The sequence below is a fragment of the Watersipora subatra genome, chromosome 8, assembly GCF_963576615.1.
Source record: "Watersipora subatra chromosome 8, tzWatSuba1.1, whole genome shotgun sequence".
Lineage (NCBI taxonomy): Eukaryota > Metazoa > Bryozoa > Gymnolaemata > Cheilostomatida > Watersiporidae > Watersipora > Watersipora subatra.
This window is the reverse complement of record NC_088715.1, coordinates 5,988,582-6,009,547: the sequence shown is the minus strand read 5'-3', so window position 1 is coordinate 6,009,547 and position 20,966 is coordinate 5,988,582. Positions and strand designations below refer to the sequence as shown.

Below are 20,966 nucleotides of genomic sequence, written 5' to 3'. Positions count from 1 at the left end.
AATAGTCGTGTGACTTCTGTGATCCTTCATATAAAATATTGAGAAGAAAGGAACAATGCTTTGGTTATATTAAAAGATAATAAAAATAAATGCGACAACACTAGTGCTACATTCAAAGTCAAAGATCTTCAACAATGTCATCATCAAGAATATGGCCTCTCTGCCCGCTGACTGATTTGACCTGGTGACACTTGGTTTCTATTCCAGTGACGGTTGAGTACTTTACTATTTTGTTTCTATTGGCAACAACAAAATGGATCTTCTGCAGTGCTGGTATGCTTTACACATTCTCCCAGCACTGGTCAAGGAAGTATTTATTACTGTTGATTGTGGAGGTGTCAGTTTCCAAAATCTCTACGTTGGAGTGAGCTTTAGCAACCTTGCAAAATGATGCCGCATCCTCAACAGTCTCTCTTTGTGCCTTCACCAATCTCCACACCTGCCTCTTCAGACTCCCACCAACTCTATCAGCTGCCCCTTTGCCATGTAAAGTAGGAAAGAAGTTCCACTCCAGATGATTTAGGTCATTCAACTGCTTACTGTGGTTGAGGCTTGATAAGATAATTCTTTGCTTTAACTGGGAAGCAGCGCCATCAGAGAATAAATAAAGCGATGAAACTCTAGGACTTTGCTGCCTCACTTGGGTGATCAGTGCCTGTAGGTAGGTGAACACGGCGTACTTGTCATGCTGAAGATAGTCGAAAACAACAACATAGGATTTGACATTTCCCTTGAACCATGCACAGCAAGGGAAGATGGTAATTTGTTTGTAGGTGAAGTGAGCAGACTGAATTTCATCCTGGTAGCCGGTCTGATAATTCTCTGAAAAATCGGTTTGAATGATGCTTTTATTATCAGACAAACTGGCTCTTTTCTGGTCAAAGTACTCTGACTGGTGATCTTTGTAGAAGCAGTGCTTGATATAGGCCTTCCATTGCTTTTGAAGTGCAACCAGTGCTTCTCCTGCTGTGTAATTCTGTTTTGTTTTCAGATTTCTTTCCTCAACTGTTGACCATCTGTACCATTGAAGTTGTGTCACCTCTAAAAAGCTAAGGGTTTGGTAGACTTTTTTAGTCCCTTGCATCTAACACATGAAGTGCCTTCAATCATCATACAAATGGGGTTCTCTCTGCTGCAGACACACAAGTCAAGCAGCTCTCTTCGGGTGCTTGGCATGTCATTTCCTGTTGGTTTAAGCGCCTTGGCCAGAAATCGGAGGTTTCATGAATGGAACAGACACAGTGTGTGGCACCTCATTGAATGGCAGCACGTGTGTGAGTCTAAGAGCTGCAAACTTGCTCCGACTGATGACATCATTAGGGTTGTCAGCTCTGTACAGTCCGTATGTCTCACCTATATTGTACAGATGGCATTTGACCTTAATTGAATCCTTTTTTCTTGGTGCCATCCTGCTGATGTCATCATTCTCATAGAAGTCATTGACTTTTTTGGTGATAATTTTGGTCATCATTCAGCCCCTTCCTTCCTTTTGAGGCTGAGTCACTTGTGCTTGGCTCATCTGGAATGCACTGATCAATGAGACGTTTAAGTACATGGGCTGATTTCCTGGAGCTTCTTGGCAGAGCTGCTTCAGCTTTCCTCAATGCCTTTCCAGCAGACTGTGCAGAGCCCAAGGGAGAAGGGCCTGCAATAAAAACTATTCCACTAAAGAACTGTCAGCTCTGTTAAGCAACACTCCAAAAAGTGTCTATGTGATATTAGTAACTTAATACTTTACTCACCTTGCTCTTTATTTATGCTGCAGCCATCACTACATACCTGGTGTTAGTTTAAGTGTCATAGTTTTATACTTCAGGTCCTTCTGCTTTTTCTTTCATTCTCTGTTGCTAGCTCTTTGCTGCTTTAGGTCTTTCTCTGTCCTATTATCTTTTCTCTTCTGCCTTGAAATCCTTGATTGTTCTGCTTTCCTTCTTTTAAACTCTTCATACTTAACAGAATCATCCTTTATTCGCTCCTCGTAAGCTCTCACTTTTTCGGCATCGGTCATGGGTCAACTGCGTCTCATGATGAACAAGGTTATACTGATTTTTAGCGCATCTACTGTGTCCTTATGTAGTGACGTAACGTTTTACAAACGTATGTCATCTCATTTGATCATCAAATAGCCAGGCAAACCAATTATGTGCTGGTTAGCCAGTCTGCCAGTAGGGTATTAGATTTTATGTTCAGATCTTGAAAATCTATCGACAGACTTCTTTTATATGCCATAAATTGAAGGAAAATCTCAAAGGCATAGTACTATTTACTAACCAAACATATACAAGTCTGCTTTATGTGATTAAATTGGATTATGAACGCAACAAAACAACAACAGGGGGGGGGGGGTGTCTCGCGACTAACCCGTCACATGGCTAACCATCCCACAGCCATCTATTTGAACCTAGAAACCCAAAATTCATGGTGTTTCTTGGTGAATGCTAATACAACTTAGAATAAAAATACTGAGACTTGAACAGTGTGGGTGCAAGAGTAACTTGTCAATGTTTTTGGTTAGCTGAGTGACAGTTATATAGCTAGTAGTTGTAAACATGTAGTATAGACAGAGGTTTAACATTTTTAATTGTTTTATCATTTTCCATTATGTTCTACAGTGTAACAAGCAGACTGAAGTGATATTTTTATAGTAATAAAAATTGGCATTTTTAGTTCCCACTATATTAGCAAATATAATATTGTTGTGGAATGTGATCCACTGAGAGCTGAGCCTAGAACTGAGCTAAGCCGAGCCGGGCTGTGCTCAGTATATTGCTCCCCAATATTAGCAAATATAATATTACCACTGAAAATAATTTTTGAGGGTGACTTGAGAACACTTAACTTCAATTGTGTGGTATAACTAAAGTATGATGATGAGTTATATGTTTTCTGAGCCCTAAGCTTGTTCTAAACAAAACAGACATGGTCTGTATGTGCAGAGAACATTTTGAAAACTGGGTATTTTTTATTGTATTTATGAACAAGCCCATATGTGGAATCATCTGTTAAAGATGGTACTGTGGGAGTTGTTATGGGAAAATAGATAGAAAACATGGAATTTTCAGAATGAGTCTTTAATCAAACATGATCGATGAAATACAGAACAGAAATCTTATCACATAAAGTGAATATTTTACATACAGCTCTATGTATAAGTAGGAATTTTATTCCAAGTGATTAGTCGTGTGGTAGTGTAGAGCAGAGCATAATGCAGATGCATTGGTAGTGTTTGGAGCAGTGGCTGATGACTCAACTTCTACCACCTGAATACTAGCACTACTGTCTAAGTTGGTGTTGTCAGCTTGAAATTTTGCTACGTGAGCTTTAAGCCTATCGGCGTGATCTCACGTTATAACCGGACACCTATTACGTTTTGCCTTAAAACTTTTGCAGTTCGTGTGAAAAACTGCCAAACGGGATCCTGTTGGCGAGGCATGTTGGAAGTTTGAGACACAACTTTAACTTTTCAAAGCACAAAATAATTGATAAACTGATTCTAACAATCCAATTATTTTAGTTTGTGTCCATAACATAAAATATTAGTTTGCAAACTTAAAGCCTTTGCCCAAAAGGATTTTATTGTTTTAATTTCTAATTATAAGTAATCCTTTCTCGCTGGCCAGACTTGAGGAAGTATTCATTCATTATTAGAGATGATCATTGGATTAATATATTGCACATGGTTTATATATTTCATCAGTGAAGAGATCATCATATCACTTGATAAAACCAATTGAAAATGAAATTTACTAATTCATTGTTGTGCTAGGATTTCATGTAGTTTCAACTTGAGCTCTGCTATCAATTTACTACTGTGTCTTAAATGAACTTCCACCGCTGATAATTACATATAATTGCATTTCACCGCACATGAACCACTAGGAGCTTAAAATATGTTTTTCACAAAAAATAATGAAAAACCGAAAAAACCATAAAAACCGGTTTTTTCAGCTGGTTTAAACCACTCGGTTTAAACCACTCGGTTTAAACCGAGCCAACCCTGGTTGATTGTCAAACTAGTCGAATGTAGAATCCTGGTCTTTCTACTATTACTAGTATTTGGTCAGTTTTGTGCGCCCTGAGAGATCATCAGGTGTAATAACTATCTGCACAATTACTCCATAGTACAGCAAGATGGCTGAGGATAAAGTTGGTAGTGTACCTGGCTGCTAAGATGATTATCCGTGATTCCCACCAGGTGCATTTTTAATTGTAGCTTTTGACAGTCAGACGGACATGATTCTTACAATAGTAAAGATTATTCTTTGTAGCCTTAGTTCCATAACTGGGACTCCATGCTGATTATCAAACTACTTCAATGTACATGAGGTGACACTTGTTACAGGTGATATAATGGGATCTTCTCAGAGTAGGAGGGACAGAAGATCAACTGCTAACAGAGAGTGGAGAGAGAGCGAAGGCAAGATACGTGTATATCAAACAAGAGCTACAGAGAGTAAGTACTCTATGATAAGTTGTAGCAGTGAATTACTGTTTAGTATAGTATGACTGTTTTACCTGCAAGTATAGACATCTGTTAAATTGTGTTTAGACTAGATGAGTCTATGAGTTCTTTTACAATTACAATTCTTCTATAGAAGTCTCATTTGTAGACAGTGAGTCCCAAGTCACACCAACTATACTCAAGATAATCGCTAGTAATTCATCTCTGATTGGTTGATCTGATTTGTTGTTGTCACATGACTAACATACAGCTGATCATATTGTATATCACTGACTTTATATTTCTTATTATTATTATCATGTGATCATTTACACTCAGGCGTGTTTCAGCTCATTTATAATTTATTTCTAACAGGAATTGACCAGGTCAAGTAGTAATTCTATTTTATATCGAATTTTTAAATGTCAAATTAGACAATTCCTACATTTCTACATTCTTACCATTCACTTGTGTTATCATGTTATTCAAAGGCAACTTTTGTTGCAAATCTTCTAGATTTGTAAATTATTACAGCTTCATGTCAACCAGTCTTCAGGATTCCACATTTTAATATTAGTAAAGATGGATAACTCTATGTACAATGAGATTCCTTAAAGGCCTTAGTCAGCCATGTTCAGGTGTAACAATCTGTTAACACCGTGTTGCTAACCTGAGTCTTTTATGTAGAATAGCCAAGTTTCAGGTCATGTGATGTGTTAGTTTTCTTCCAAGTGGTTAAAATATACGACCATATTTATTCATGGTTCAACAAATAGCTATGTTGTCAACCAGTCAGTTAATAATATATAAAAATAATTGCTCATTATTATTTACAAACTGCTAGCCTAAGTTCCTAACTACTTCAACTAATCATAATTTCCTTCTAGAGTAAAGATCCTTTGGTAGCAGTGTGTGCAGAACATTCCAGTGGTAAGTTTACACAGGCACCCATACATGGTTGCAAGGATTTTCTCGTAAATACCACTGGGAAAAATACGGTTTTTACTTTCCACCTTAAATACTCCGGGATAAATAGGGAAAATATCAAAAGTTGAAATAGAGCAATGAATTCAAACTATTATGCTTCATTCTGTCTAACTATGGTCTAAACTACTTGCACTGAAACTAAGAACACTGAAAACATTTTAGCAAGCTATTAGATGGTCCTCCACAGTTCCGCTAGCCATAGTAATAACAATCAAAGAATTTTTAAGTCCACTTAAGTCTCAATATAAGGTAGTCAAGCAAGAGTGAGACAAGACTCTATTCCAAGCAAATGGTGACACAGTGAAATATTTTAGCAGAATGATATTATGAGAAAGGATGAAAAGAAATGCAAGTGAAGGTCCTTTATCTACTTTGTTTTATATACTTTGATTTAGATTTCTTCAATAGGATAACTGAGGAATTCATCTCTCTATTTTTACATGATTATTCTTTATATATGATTTATATGTTGTCAGTTCACTGGTCAGCTGCTCTAAACAACAACATGTAATTCTTTATGTACAGCAAATGACTGGTTCAGACTGTTTGTTGAGTCATGACCTAATATGGTCATATACTTTAGCCTGTTACAAGTGAACCGATGTTTCAAATGACCTGAAATTCAGTGATTTTACATGAAAGACTCTACTTAACAACATGGTATTCACAGGTTGTTCTACCTGAACACGGTACAACAGGACTTTGTATGTAGTAAATGACTTACATTACAGGGCAGAACATTCAGGTCTGGTACAGACATTCTGGCCAGCCTGAGATTGAGAGAATTCCTCCTTTTCTTACATACTCTTCTATGTATGATGAGAGAAAGATACTGGAGGATGTGGGTGACCACCATATCACCCACATAAGCATCATGAATGGAGTCATTCCTGCTCTGATGACTCCAAGTCTGAAACAGCTAGCGCTCAGGAATGTGAACTCCTCCCAATTGGAATGGTATGTCTATTGTTGGTACATTTGTTGGTGCTGAGGCTAAGTGTTGCTACTTCATATCATCTTATATGTGATATACCACCTGCACAGCGGGTGTATGTATATGACCTACCTGTATTGGACTTACCTTGACCTAATTCTCTATTTTCAAAGACAGTGAGTGTCTCTAGAAATTCCTTCAATGTCACATAAAGGCTGATAATGAATAAACACGGTTGAATTGCTATATTACTTTGAAATCTGTAAAGTTCTTTTAGTTATTCTATAAAGAAATCATGTTACATATTGGAATATCTTTTGTTAAGGTTAGCTGACATCACAAATTATTATGATATGTACAGCAGCAGATAACATAACAGATTGGGGTTTTATGAATATATTTGTGACCGATTTACAGGCACGAAAATGTGGTACACAGTTTATCAGCCTATGTTTTTGTCCAATTACCGAAGGTTTCATTAAATTATCTAGAACATTAGCCAGATTTCTTTACATCTTATTTACAAGCTAGGGCCGAACTACAATGCCCCTTTGTGACAAGAATATTTTCTTATTTTACTCAAGTTTGCAGAAAACTTCCAGACACGTTAATGCTAATGCTTGCTTTCTGTTACATATTGCTGTCAAAACCATTCCACATTCAACACAACCAACTTATTGCTGTTGTTAGTTAAATTACGTACAGTAGGTTAGGCCTACAGCTTGAATTAATATTTATTTTATTGTTGTAAAACATAGGTTTGAGATAGTAGTAGATGAGGTCTGATTTTTATACAACCTTTTGTTTTGCATAATTGACCATTTGAATTTCATTTCAAAACAACTTGACAACTACCATGGACATATAACCTCCCAGAACACCATGTCATCGCAGTGGCCGTCCACGTTTCTCACAATTATTACGGAGGATGAGAAATAAAAGGTCCTCACGGCAACCATTGACATCAAATGCTAATGTTCAACAACACGCTACTCAAAATAATAACAACAACTCATCTGATTCAGAGAAATCTTTAGTAGATGTTGTAGGCGAAGCCTAAAACATCTAACTAAAGAATTCTACTTTTGTAGAATTCTGACCTTTTGTAACTACTTTTTCAGCAACCAGCAGTACCCTTTCTTTTTTCCATTATCCTTTTGGTGATGGGCTGTATGACAGGGGAATTTCTAGTAATAGTAATGATAGACTATAGAACTAGTAGATCCATAATCATAGTAGATGTAGTACCAGATGGAACTATAAAAAGTTCACTTCTCTTCCTACATATCCTAAGATATAATAAACACTAACATAGATGTTACCCTGTGTTGTTAGTGTACTGAGTTTACAGAGAGACGATGTAAACTGGGACATTTACTCATCTAGATGTGCCAGTATAAATGTACAAGAGGAGATAACTCTTATTATATTAAATATATGTGTATATGTCTATGATGTAGTTTTACTCTAACACATTAGCATTCAATCTCGAATTCATAGAAGGAACCAGACTATAGCCAGGATTCAGTAGCAATGTATACTTTATGATAATGGCTAGCATTAAACCTGGTGTTGCCAGAGATTCCTTTCATTGTTAAGCAGATGGCACGCAGCATACGTGTAGATTTTTAATACAAATCACTACGCTACTTTCATGACAACAATCCATGAACATATCCATAGAGTTGTACTTAATACATGTAAATATGTATTCTTGAGTCTCTAATCAGAGTATTTAAGGGGCTGGTTCTCAGGAATCAGACGGAGTTTTAAAACCAAATATTTTGGTGATCTGGTGGTAGGCATGGAGCATAATCTAGTAAAGTTTGACGAAATCGGCCAATAAATTGTGGAAATGCCTCGTGTTTACACAGATTAGCTGACACACAGACAATGACAAACAGGAATTATTAATAAGTATCAGTTACTGTAGCTTGTGATTCCCTGTGCTAGGTAGTGTGAGGATGGGAAGAAGCACCCGTGTTCAATCCTAGTTTTAGCATGAGTTTTTCATAGATATAAAGGTGATTGCTAAGTATGACTAAAGTAAACAGACTATAATAATTGTTAGAAATATAATATTATTTAGCTGTTCCCTTTACATTCAGAACTTAAAATATCTTACAGCAATACTTTTATTTCTATTAAACTAGTAAGTAGAGAGAGTGTGTCAGGTATAAATATGAGGTCTCATCTGTGTTTAGAGTAACTTATGGCAGCAAATAATGCTGCTGTCACTGTGTACTGATAACATCTTGTTTAGTATGAATAAAACTAAAACAAGTGAAACACAAAATACTATGAATTTATTAAAATTGTCTATTTTTGTGTTTTATTGCTTTCTCCAAGTCTCTGTTAATCAATAAGTATGTTTTCAGATTCCTGTATCTAACCTTCAGGGGTCAACATGAAACATCTAAAAGTATCTATACTCTATAGTAATGTAACTTGTAATGTCTGTCCTCCTTTGACATACTCTAAAACTATTATGTCTATATTGACATGCTGGGGTCAAAGGGTCATCTGCAGTAGTGCATGTGCAGCTGCCCGAGTATTAGTAAAATATATTAAACTACAGACTAAAGTATTATTGTTATATTTCTATAGTCTCAGCTCCCTCACCGGACTGGAGGGGTTGAGGATTTGGATCAGTGACTTCAGTGCTGGACTCCCTCCAGTGATTGCTGAGTTAGAGACACTGGAGAGTCTCATACTCATAGACTGTCAGCTGAGAGACCTCCCACAGAGGTAGTGTATAATATACAGTGTACTGTGTACATACTGAGTCTGTATCTACTGTTTAACTTGACTGTAGGTTGAAGGAGTTTAACTGATTATATTTGTGATTAATTAAATTAATAAGACTGAAATATTGACAGCATATTAACTAGAGTCTCCCTAATCATTTACTAATTATACAAATATTGGATACCTCTACTAGTTGTATTAGTCTAGTGGATTAGTGAATATCAGAGCCAAGTGCTGAATCATTAACTAAATTATCCAATCTTGTGATGTCACAGACCATGAGTCATAATTATATAAATACCATCATCCATACTACCATCATACCATATTATAGAAAGTTAGAGAATTCTGCGAAACGGGAGTGAAATGAAATGCTGTTGCAAATACTGCAAATGAAATGCTGTTGAAGTACTTGCTGTATGTTCCAGCATTGCATTGTCCATTTTGCTGGAACATTAAAAAGGTGTCTATAAATAATCTTCTGACACACCATAATGTTAAGTTGCAAGCCAATGTCATATGGACGTTTATGCTCAAACAGTCCAAAGCAACATTGCTGGAACATTCAATAACAATGTTTTCTAACAACGTTATGATAACGTAAACAATGTTTATTCATGTAAAATTCCACAAAGCGTTTTGTTAGAATTTAAGGTTAGGCTATCAGGCTATCATAGACTGCTTTTATACAGAAAGCACAGAAGATTTCACAAAAAGTTCTTAAATCAAGCATTTTATAGCCATAAAGTATTTCCACCATCTTCTACTTATAGTGACTATTCTACAGAGAGAAAACTAACACTGTTTATATAGGATAAGGTTCTTTATTAGGTCCTTTTTCTTCCTGCATGCAGCCGTTATATTTAATGTTTGTATTATAATTTATAATCATTCTTTCTCCACTGGTCCTCAGATCTCCTTTGCTCAGCAATATGTACGTCTGCTCTTCTCTTCTTATTGTAGCCAACATGGTGGTCCCTTTACCTAGGCCCTAGGTAGAGGGCCTTAGGTACCTTAGGTCCTAAGGTATGGTTATCATATATGGAGTTATCTTCTCTTCTGAGTCATTCTATTAATCTACTTCAGCGTAAAGGTGTGTTTACACTAGCATGCATGTATCATTAGTATTCTGTGGTTAGACACCTAGTGATAGATGCTCTACTGCCTAGTGTAGGTGTTCTGTACTGTAGACGATCACTTTACACAAATATTTAGCATTATCATGTTTAATTTGTTGTTAGTAAATTAGCCAATATCCTACAGGGTTGGTACTCAGTCTAGTTCTGCTTACACTGCAGTTGTCATGATAGTAAAATCTTACCAGAGGCAGCTGTGAGCAACATTTATATGTCTTTCTGTCAGCCAGTGGCTGGTACTTTGTAGTACTTGGATTCTTCAGAAGCAGATGTTTGTGGTTCTAAACATTCTCCTTTTTAAACAATTTCTCTATAAAATAGTGTTATACATTCTGATGTACCTCCCTGACTATGGTATATGTGGTCTGTAGATGCCAACAATTGTTCAACAAACTGTATCAATTACAGTGACATCATTACAAACACTAGGAAGCTTTGTAAGAAGTGTTGAGACCAATTCTGTAGTAGAGAAGAGTTGCTAGTTTTTAGCCTCTGTACCTTCTTATCCACCATCTTCTTACTCCATTACCTTTCTCGTGTAATTCAGTAAGGCTCACACAGCCATCTTCCTCTGAGGTACTTTTGAATTCTTTATAGAGTTTAGATTACTAAACAGAATTTCACATAAACACATGTACTGTAAGTGCTCCTGAAAAGGCTCAACAACTTTATTGTAACTTTTAATAACTGCTGATATTTCTCATGTATTGCTACGTTGGATCAAAATGTTGAAGTATTTGTTCTTTTCCAGCCTTGCTCTGTCAACTAAGGAATCACAGAGTTCTAACTCCCTCTTAGATACTTTCACGGTCCTGATGGACTCTAGGAGTTGTCTTCTATCATTTATTGTCTGTAGCTCTCAGACTTGCGATAAGGTTAATCTTGTTATTAATTTCCTTCCAAGTGTCAAAAACCCTTGTGTAAACTCATTTTCTCTATCAGCTGTAAACTTTTCAGTTTTCTAGCACTGAGCCTAGTAACAAATACCTTCACTGTTTGTCACATTCGTACATCATCCTTTATCTTCTTTGTAACTTGGTATTTAATTTGTTTATATATCTCATTATGTTCACTAGAAACATCAAATCTATCAGAAAGTTCTAATGATAACAACAAAACCAAATTAGTCCTAGCTTCATCATTATTAGTGTCCTCCAAGATTGTACTCTTCCTGTAGATTGTTCCTTCTGATCTTTCCCAACCTTCTCCAATGCTCACCCTTTGGACAGCCATCTTGTTAGAACATAAAAATATTATGCATCTGAATATCAATTAATGTTGATAGTGTATAAAAGTCAACTTCTTTATGTGAACATGATATAAAAAACATAAAACACAGTACAAACTCAGATAGCTTAAACAAGAGGTTAGAATTTTCCATGTAATTACCACATACCTCACATTGTTATGAGTCAGTGAGTCATCATGTTCTGCATCATTTTCTTTCTGAGAATTCATCATCTGTCGATACATCAAAGTAGACTAAGGTCTTAGATAGTACTTTGTAGTACTTGGATTCTTCAGAAGCAGATGTTTGTGGTTCTAAATATTCTCCTTTTTAAACAATTTCTCTATAAAATAGTGTTATACATTCTGATGTACCTCCCTGACTATGGTATTTGTGGTCTATAGATGCCAACAATGGTTCAACAAACTGTATCAATTACAGTGACATCATTACAAACACTAGGAAGCTCTGTAAGAAGTGTTGAGACCAATTCTGTAGTAGAGAAGAGTTGCTAGTTTTTAGCCTCTGTACCTTCTTATCCACCATCTTCTTACTCCATTACCTTTCTCTTGTAATTCAGTCAGGCTCACATAGCCATCTCTCTCTGTGAGGCACTTTTGAATTCTTTATAAAGTTTAGATTACTAAACAGAATTCCACATAAATACATGTACTGTAAGTGCTCCTGAAAAGTCTCAACAGCTTTATGGTAACTTTAATAACTGCTGATATTCCTCATCTACTGCTACATTGGATCAGAATGTTTATATATCTCATCATGTTCACTAGAAACATCAAATCTATCAGAAAGATCTTCTGATAACAACAAAACCAAATTAGTCCTAGCTTCATCATTATCAGTGTCCTCCAAGATTTGACCAGTTCCTTCCGATCTTTCCTCATCTTTTCCAATGCTCGCCTTTGGGGCGGCCATCTTGTCAAAACATAAAAATATCATGCATCTGAATATCAATTAATGTTGCTAGTGTATAAAAGTCAACTTCTATATGTCAACATGATATAAAAACATAAAACACAGTACAAACTCAGATAGCTTAAACAAAAGCTATGTCTTTAAGACTGACAGGTGTTGGGGATTTGAGTTGTTTATACAAAGCTTGAAACACAGAAGAATTTTATATGCATACAATAAATCAAGTAATCATCTAACCAGCAGCACACATATCACAAAAAATGCAAAAAGTTTGTGCGTAAAACTAAAATATTTTAAAGATGCACGAAAAATCATGCAGAGACACATTATTCCTGTAAGGACACTGTTTGGACATTTCACAAAGTGTGCATAGCATCCAGTTAACAATCAAGGGTGTCTGTGTGCATGTGTGTGTGTGTGCATGTGTGTGTGTGTGCATGTGTGTGTGTGTGTGTGTGTGTGCATGAATGTGTGCATGAATGTGTGCACAATGTTTTATTGCATGTACATGTAATTTATGGGTGACGCATAGAAAATAATAAAAATGCAAACAAAGCAAACGGGACTATCCGATAGTTTGAGAATATCATCAGAACAACCCTGCTAGCAGTTTGCAGAAAAACAGATACAGTTTTGGCATACAGATGAGTGAGCACCGGAAGACGTTTAGAAAGACATTACAAGAAGTTAATAAAATGAAAAAAGCTATTAGTTACTGATGCTTTTGGTTGAATTTTTAAAAGAGTTCTTACAGCTTTATTCTGTAATATCAAAGTATTTTCCAACTCTGAGCCAATATTGCCCTAAAACTCTTCCATAAATCAGGTGAGGGTAGAAATGTATAATACAGGTCAATCTATATTTTAGTATCAAAGTATGTTCTCGCATGGCACATCATCAAAAGTACACGATGTAATTTACTGGGTAACTTTGTAATATGACTTTGAAATGATATGTTTCTAAAGGTATGTATCGAAGGCTTTTAAAAAATATAAAAAACTCGCCATGTTTAATTGTGCCATTATCGAAAGTGACGTATAGTTTTTCAAGCATTACACTAATAGCTCCTGTGGTGCTGCGCTTTTCATGAAATACATACTGGTTATCAACCAGCATGTTTAAGTCTTCCATATATGTACGTATTTACTTGTTTAACTGATTTACCACTTTTATTACATCATCCTCTAAGACCTGCTCAAATTTAAATTTAATATTAGATATTAGTAGTTGTAAAAAGGATTCATAAGGTTCATCAGATTTAGGAAGTTTTGCTGCAAGATCTAATCTAAGGTTGACAAAATGGTTGTTAATACATTGAGAAATCTCTAAAGGATCTTTAATTCTGGTATTCTCTACATATATGGTTGTAGGACCCAGATTGGAATTTGTAAAATCTTGTTTCAGAATTTTATTTAAAAAGTTCCATTTTTCATTTACATGTTTTATACCCGTCACGAAGCAACGCGAATACGTCGGGAGTGTTTGACAGTAGCAAACTTTCCCGGCTTATTCGCATTGATTCATCAATGCCATCGGTTTACAATTCACATAATTGACGATGAACGGCCAAAGGAAAATGTTGTAATAGTGCGATATGATGTGAACCAACCTTAAAGCACTCTAAATGATGACTATGATAGAGAGATCAAAGAGAAGAGGGAGGAGTCGTCTGACCATGCCAACTCGACACCGATTCCTACGTGTACTCATCAGGGTAGACACGTGTACTCATCATGTGTAAACACATATCATTGGATATGTGTTTACAAACTTTCCCAATATTTCGCCGGGCATCGACGACCGCCTTTTTATGTCAACCATTTTGGCGATAGTAATTGGCAGTCGGAGTCTGGTAGCGTGATTTATTTATTTCCGTTTATGATAGACTAGAAACTAGTATTTGATTTCACGCAAAAACAAAGAAGTTTTTCGCGAAAAATTGAAATGAAAAGTTAGAACACAACGTTAAAGAGAAAAATGAGAACACTACATCACGGAGTATTTGCTGATATAAACGCGGATGGGTTGTGATAGTGTGAACATCGTTATCATCGATGATCACCAAAGTATTGTGGCATCAACGCCAAGATATAACGATATAGTGTGAACCAGTCTTTAAAATTCCCTATGTGTAGGAGGAACCAACTCGGTACACAAAAGGCATTTGAGTTCCAACTTTAAAAGTAAGATAGCTTTTGTCTCAATTTGTCTACACAATGGTCAGTGATAACTGAGATGGTTTGAGTCTTTGACATTCGATAAGTGCATAGTAGGTGATGTGTCTGCAAAACCGTAGCCTGATATCTTTATGAATACTTTTTAAGGCTCCGATAGCCAAACGTTTACCTTGATGACAAGCTCATATGGCGTATGCTAAAGATTTCTCAGTGTATTCATTCGCAGTACTTCAATATAGTAATTACCGTGTCTGTCACGCGTTGTTGAAATCAGCATGTAGAAGATAACTCCAAATTTATGGATACTTGTAGGACTATACAAATACTGGTTCCATGATACATATTATTAGACAGTCTGTCACAGGTACTTCTAGAGTATGCATTGGGAATTTTAAGGTGCCCTTAATCTGTCCTTCCTTCGCTCCTCTCACCCCTCAGTCCTTTCAGAGTGTCTTGTATTATAATTTGTAAAACGGAGTTAAAATACTAAACTTATATATGACTAAAGCTACATGTAGACTGTCTTATAGTCTGTTTATTGACATGCAGTTGGAGACTTAGTAAGGTTGCCATACACTGAATACTTATAATTATACTGTGAACTCCAGCTAATAAAATAAGTTTTATATCAAAACTTGTAAGTAAATATTTTAACACTGTTTAAAATGAGGATATCAGTAGTTGTTAGTAATAGCAGAGATTTGATGATCTTTCTTCTACCTTGTACAGTAATATTTTAATAATTAAACTCATCTAATTTGAGGTTCAATTGATTATATGGAAAGTTTCTCATCAGCTGTAATCTAAAATTACTCTGAATGATTGACTAATCTAGTTTCAGGGTAAAATTGACCTTATTAACCGCTAGTGGACAGCTTTAGATACCAGTTCATGTTTAAATACTGTCTCTACACCATAACTTACTATCTGTAGTGACTGGATGGTTTTCCTTCAAAGGGTAGATAACTCTGATGGTTGAATAATGACATGTCAGCTTGGTGTTATAGAGAAAATACTTGACTTGACTGTTACCAGTGTATATGATTGTACAGGTACATTATTATATGGGAACATGATTTACGAGTTATTCCACCTCAACTTTTGTTAGAGATTCACTGATTACAAGCAAAGGTTGTGTGTCAGGTTTCCTCTGCTTGCTGCTGTCTTCTCTTCAAGTTGTTAAGCTGTATCAGCTTAACAACTGTATCTGTTGTTATATTTTAGGGTGAAATCAAAAGCCTTCCTGCTACACACTTTTATGTCTATCATTGAATATGCAATTATTCATGTCTACATGCAGCCATAGACTCAGTCATTATGTCTGTCTTCCTTAGACATGCTCTGGAACTATATGTTTACTAGCATGCTGGGGTCACGGGGTCAGCTGTTCTAGTATTAGTAAAATATATTAAATTACAGACTCAAGTATTATTATTATATTTCTATAGTCTCAAGTCTCTCAAGAGACTGAAGGAGTTAAACCTTTATGGCAACAACTTCAGTGCAGGACTCCCTCCAGTGATTGGTGAAATAGGAACACTGGAGAGTCTCTCACTCGGATACTGTCAGCTGACAGACCTCCCACAGAGGTAATGTACAAATATTGGATACCTCTATTAGTCTGGTGGATGAGTTATTATACAGATATATACAGATTATACATTGGAAGTGTAGGACCTGTGTATGATCATGGCCCTTTCATGATGTTTTCTATAGTTGTTATCATCCTGTATGTCATTATTCTTTTTCATAACCAAAACTGGGTTACAAAATACAGTGAAACACGGATAACTCAAACTTCAAGGGACCGAGCAAAAGTGTTCGAGTTATTAGAGCGTTCAAGTTATCAGAACAGTCATAAGTGCACGTATTTATCAGTAGATACATGTACATATACAAACTATATATAAATCAAAAGCATAGATTGCTTGTTGCAATTTAAGAGGTCTTTCGTGTGAAGTTTTAAATATTTTTAATCAGAAAGTATAGATATTTTTTCTATCACTTGAGATTTGTTTGTTGTTTCAGGTGATGTGACTGCCAGGACGTTCTCAGATTAAAATTGGCAAAACGTGATCGCGGTTAAAACGCTCAGAAAAAATACATACGTATTTTTCTACCGAGCGTTTTAACCAAGATCAATTTTGCAGTAAGTCAGTTATTACAAAACTGCTTTATTATTAAAAAAACATTATCAATTTTGCCGATATTACTTTAAAGTTATCCAAATTTTACCTCGCTTTTCTTGCTTTCGGAGGGCTTATCGCTAAGCGGATGTTTTGTAAAATTTGATTTTTGCAAACCTTTAGAAAAGTTGTTAATGAAAATATTTGCCGATGTTGGTAATAACGAGGCCTAAGAACTACTAAAAGTCGATGTTTATCTCTATGGCTTGGAATAAAGTGATATTCTAAAGCGATAGTAACAACCGTCTCGGTAGCCGTTTGGCAAAAAACTGTTCGATTTATCTGAGTTTCACTGTATCTCTAAAATATAAGAAGACTCACTTGGTTAAATTGTTTAAAACTGTTTAAATATTGAAAATTTCAAGGCAACTCTTGTTGATTGATTGGGAACTTTTAGGGAATTTCACACACAAGATGTGAATTGTTAGTTAAAAGAGAATTCTGCTAGCATGTAGAATGTAGAATCTCAAACCTTGTCTACCTTTGGAGCTTCTAAGGATTTTATTTGTATGATATGTTTAATATACGAATAATTTCATTGGTTACCATGCTCCCATGTTTTCCATGAATGTGCGAGCAATTCTTGCTTGTTTTGGACCTTTTAAGGGTTTTTATGATATGTTTAATGTACGGGTAATTTCATTGGTTAATTATAAATATTGCTGACAAACATCAGCATGTAGGCTCATCATATCTATACCAGTGATTTTCAACCTTTTTTGAGCCGCAGCACATTTTTCACATTCACAAAGTTCTGAGTCACACTACCAAGCAGAATGACACAGAATGACACTCTAACACTGTAATACATACAGTTAAGTTTTTAATGCCTTTTTACACTCACTTAGTGGGAAACATGGACCCGAATGAAAACATGGATATCCTTGCAGGAATGGTAGAAAGACACACACAAAGCCCTTCCTTAACAGTTCTCAATCTCTGTTTTTAGTTTTTATTGCTGTAAAGCTTGGGAAGCTCAACTCAAACAGATATGTGGTTGTAAACAGAAGCAATGTCAAAATGGCTTTGTTGGCAAGAATGGGGAAACTCCTTGGCAACAGATTACCAAAAACTGTTCAAAGTAAAATCCACAAATTTTAGCTTTAAAGATGCACTTGCATAACATTTTAGTAAATTTTATCAGAAAGTACAGGTATTATTCTATTATTTGTGATTATTTTTAATGTTTGAGGTGATCTGACTGCTAAGATGTTTCAAGATTAAAATCAACAAAACTTTATCACTGTTAAAACACTCAGAGGTAAAAGATGTGCCCGGACTTGCCCAAAATGATGTACATAGCCGTGAGACTGCCTGTCTCTCACTCATATTCACATCGGCTAAATCAGACTAAATCAGACGTACGGTCGGCTATTGCTATCAAAGTCGAGTACTGCGTGGTTCTATTGGCATATATTTTAATTTGCATTTGTTCATAGTTGTTTGAATAAGATTATAAGTCCAGCTATATATACATGTATATTGCTATAGGTGTCTCAAATGTCTCAAATAAGGTAATTAAAATTTGTCCTATTAGTTTCCTCTGTGTAAACATATGAGTATTAGACCAGGATTCAGTCAGTCTACAGTAATTAGGTTGTCTAGTAAACTTAGTCCATCCTTTGTATCAGTGAAGTTCTCAGTTGCTACCCACACAGGAAACTAGTCTATATATATAATTCATAAAGTCTGTGTGTCTTGTGTATGTCCATTATAATCTAGGAATAAAAAATCCGCATCGCAGAGGATTTCATCTCGGAACCTGCCAGTTGGCAGACTAGTAAAAGTGCTTGGAGTCAATAACTAGCACAGTTGACAGTTTAGTGATTATTAATCCGTCTGCAAACGCTGCAATTGTTATAGTAATGGTAAGCTAACCTTTACTGACTTACCAGGTAATTTACTCAAATTCATTGCACGGGTAATTATATTATTACCCGTGCAACACCTAGCATTCAGTTAGTTCCTAGATAAAAACTAGTAAGCTGCATCTTTGAAAAGAATATGTTTGAATATAAGGTGAGACCAACTGCATCCCTAAAGAGTTATGTATAGTCAAAGTTATCTAGTCATTATTAGTATCAATTTCTAGAAGATTTTCTACTGGTTACTTTTGATTCGTTAATAAAGTACAGTAGATGCTCTTGTAACGTAAATTCCAGATAACGATAAGAATTTATGGAAAGTTTTTGCTTCATACTACGTAAAAATTGTTCATATAACATAAAGTGTCAAATCAGGGGAGTTCTCTAATTTCGGTTTTAATGTTAATCTATTTCAGACATTCAAAAGAAACAACGACATGTGTATCCACTATATATGTATATACTTACAACTATTTCCATACTTCTTACTATATACAACTTTCATGAGATTTTAGCTTGTCGTGATAGATCGTCAAATGTGTCGACAAAACAGACAATAGGTAGCTGTGCAATTGTTCATATAATTGTTCAATTGTTCCTCCATATGCGATCGATCGGTGCAGGTATTACAGCATCGATCCACCGATCTGAATGTCTCGAATTGGAGTATTGTCGAGAGTTATCTTTTATTTTAACCTTGACCCCTAGATGCAGATAGATGATGAACAGGTATTACCGTTTTTGTAGTAAAAATATTTGGTTGTCTTGCTCTATTGTAGACGTATAAAATATTTATTATTAGTTTGGCTTCGCAGAATAGATTTTACTGTCTAGAAAAAATGTGTAAATATTTGTAAATGAATGTTTGAGATGTTCATTTTCCATCAATTTATTGTAAGATTACCGCAATCTACCGGTCTATAAAACCAGTGAAATTGATCTTAAAAAGGAGAAATGTTGTTGATGTGAACCAATAAAACTGCAGGTATCGTACAGACTACAAATTAAAAGAGTTAAGTCTAGTTTTTCTTTTTTGTATATCGAAAAGGGTTTGAAAAGATCTTGGAACGGATTAGGCAATTTACATGTATTTTACTGTTCTTATAATGTAAATTCCCTATAACATAAACATTCCTGGAACGGATTATATACGTTGTAGGAGCGCATACTGTACAAACCAAATGGTTTTTGAGTTCACCAAAATATAACGTCAATTTTTTGTAAATAAATTTACCCACTAATTGAATTCTGAAAATAAACTTGTCTAGCAAAGGGTTAATAAAGTCCTTCCTGCACCTGGTTGGTGGTTTGTGGTGTGGACTTCCCTGTTTTCACTTAGTAGTGTGGAGCATATAATTTTTCAAGTAGCTTTTAATATTATTCCCATTGGAATTGAGTCGAGCTATGCAAAAGTACCTGTCAGTAGTAGCAAGTACCTGCCACTAATTTTCTTTGTAGTGTGCATCAGAACTTTGTAAATGCGAAAATGTCCTACGGGTCAAAGAGGCTGAAAATCGCTGGTAGAGATACAATGAGACTATCAATGAGCCTAGATTTGATTACACTTCATAAACCGATCTATCAGACAAGTTTTGTGGCAACGGGGCTGAGTTGTATTCAATATTTCCTGCGAGTCGTTTTTCATTCATGATTATGTGACTGATATTTTGCATGATAATTTTTAAGACTATGTTTTGCATTATTTTTAACCTTATTATTTCATTACATCATCTTTATATGCCAAAAAGTTTCATCTCAGCAGAAAGTCTTTATTAAAAACATCCATCCAAGTCGTGACCACTCACATAATTTCAACTTATTCACTAAAAAAAATTCCTCTACTGCAGTAAACTCAAACACTGTATGTGTTGTATCTAGATATTCCTCCTCATCTTTGGTCCTAAGATATGTAGCTCTCACTATGTTGTATATGCAAGTTGGTAGTGGTCACCACTCTGCTCTTGTAAGTCCCTCTGGGTATGTCCAAAAGATCTGTAGATGCATGACTTCCTCTGTCTTTACATACCATGTTGAACATCTTATTTTCTTCAGTCGATCCGATAGTTTCAGGCTCACGCATCTGGATACTTGGGTGCTAACAAAATATTAAACTTTTAGGATCCATTGATAACTTTTTGAATATCGCTTAGAATCTATAACATCTAGTGAAAACATTTGCAACACAAATCCATATAGTTACAAAACTTACCATGGTAGTGTCGGTAGTTATAATGGGCCACTCTCAATGGACCTGGTTTTACAAGTTATAAGGTCTTTAATCTCTCCACTTCTGCAGCACACTTGAGACCTATCTGAGGAACAGAATGCCGC

At 35.6% G+C, this 20,966-nt stretch overlaps 1 protein-coding gene across 1 annotated transcript in view; it reads left to right on the top strand.

Moving 5' to 3' along the window:
- The first annotated feature begins 4,131 nt into the window (after positions 1-4,131).
- The window catches only part of LOC137402242 (uncharacterized), a 28,936-nt gene continuing 12,101 nt past the window's right edge, over positions 4,132-20,966 (top strand). The window contains exons 1-5 of the mRNA XM_068088739.1: positions 4,132-4,150; positions 4,343-4,453; positions 6,160-6,385; positions 8,970-9,110; positions 16,033-16,173. Of these exons, the coding sequence (XP_067944840.1) occupies positions 4,132-4,150; positions 4,343-4,453; positions 6,160-6,385; positions 8,970-9,110; positions 16,033-16,173 (638 nt within the window). The remainder of the gene's footprint in view (positions 4,151-4,342; positions 4,454-6,159; positions 6,386-8,969; positions 9,111-16,032; positions 16,174-20,966) is intronic.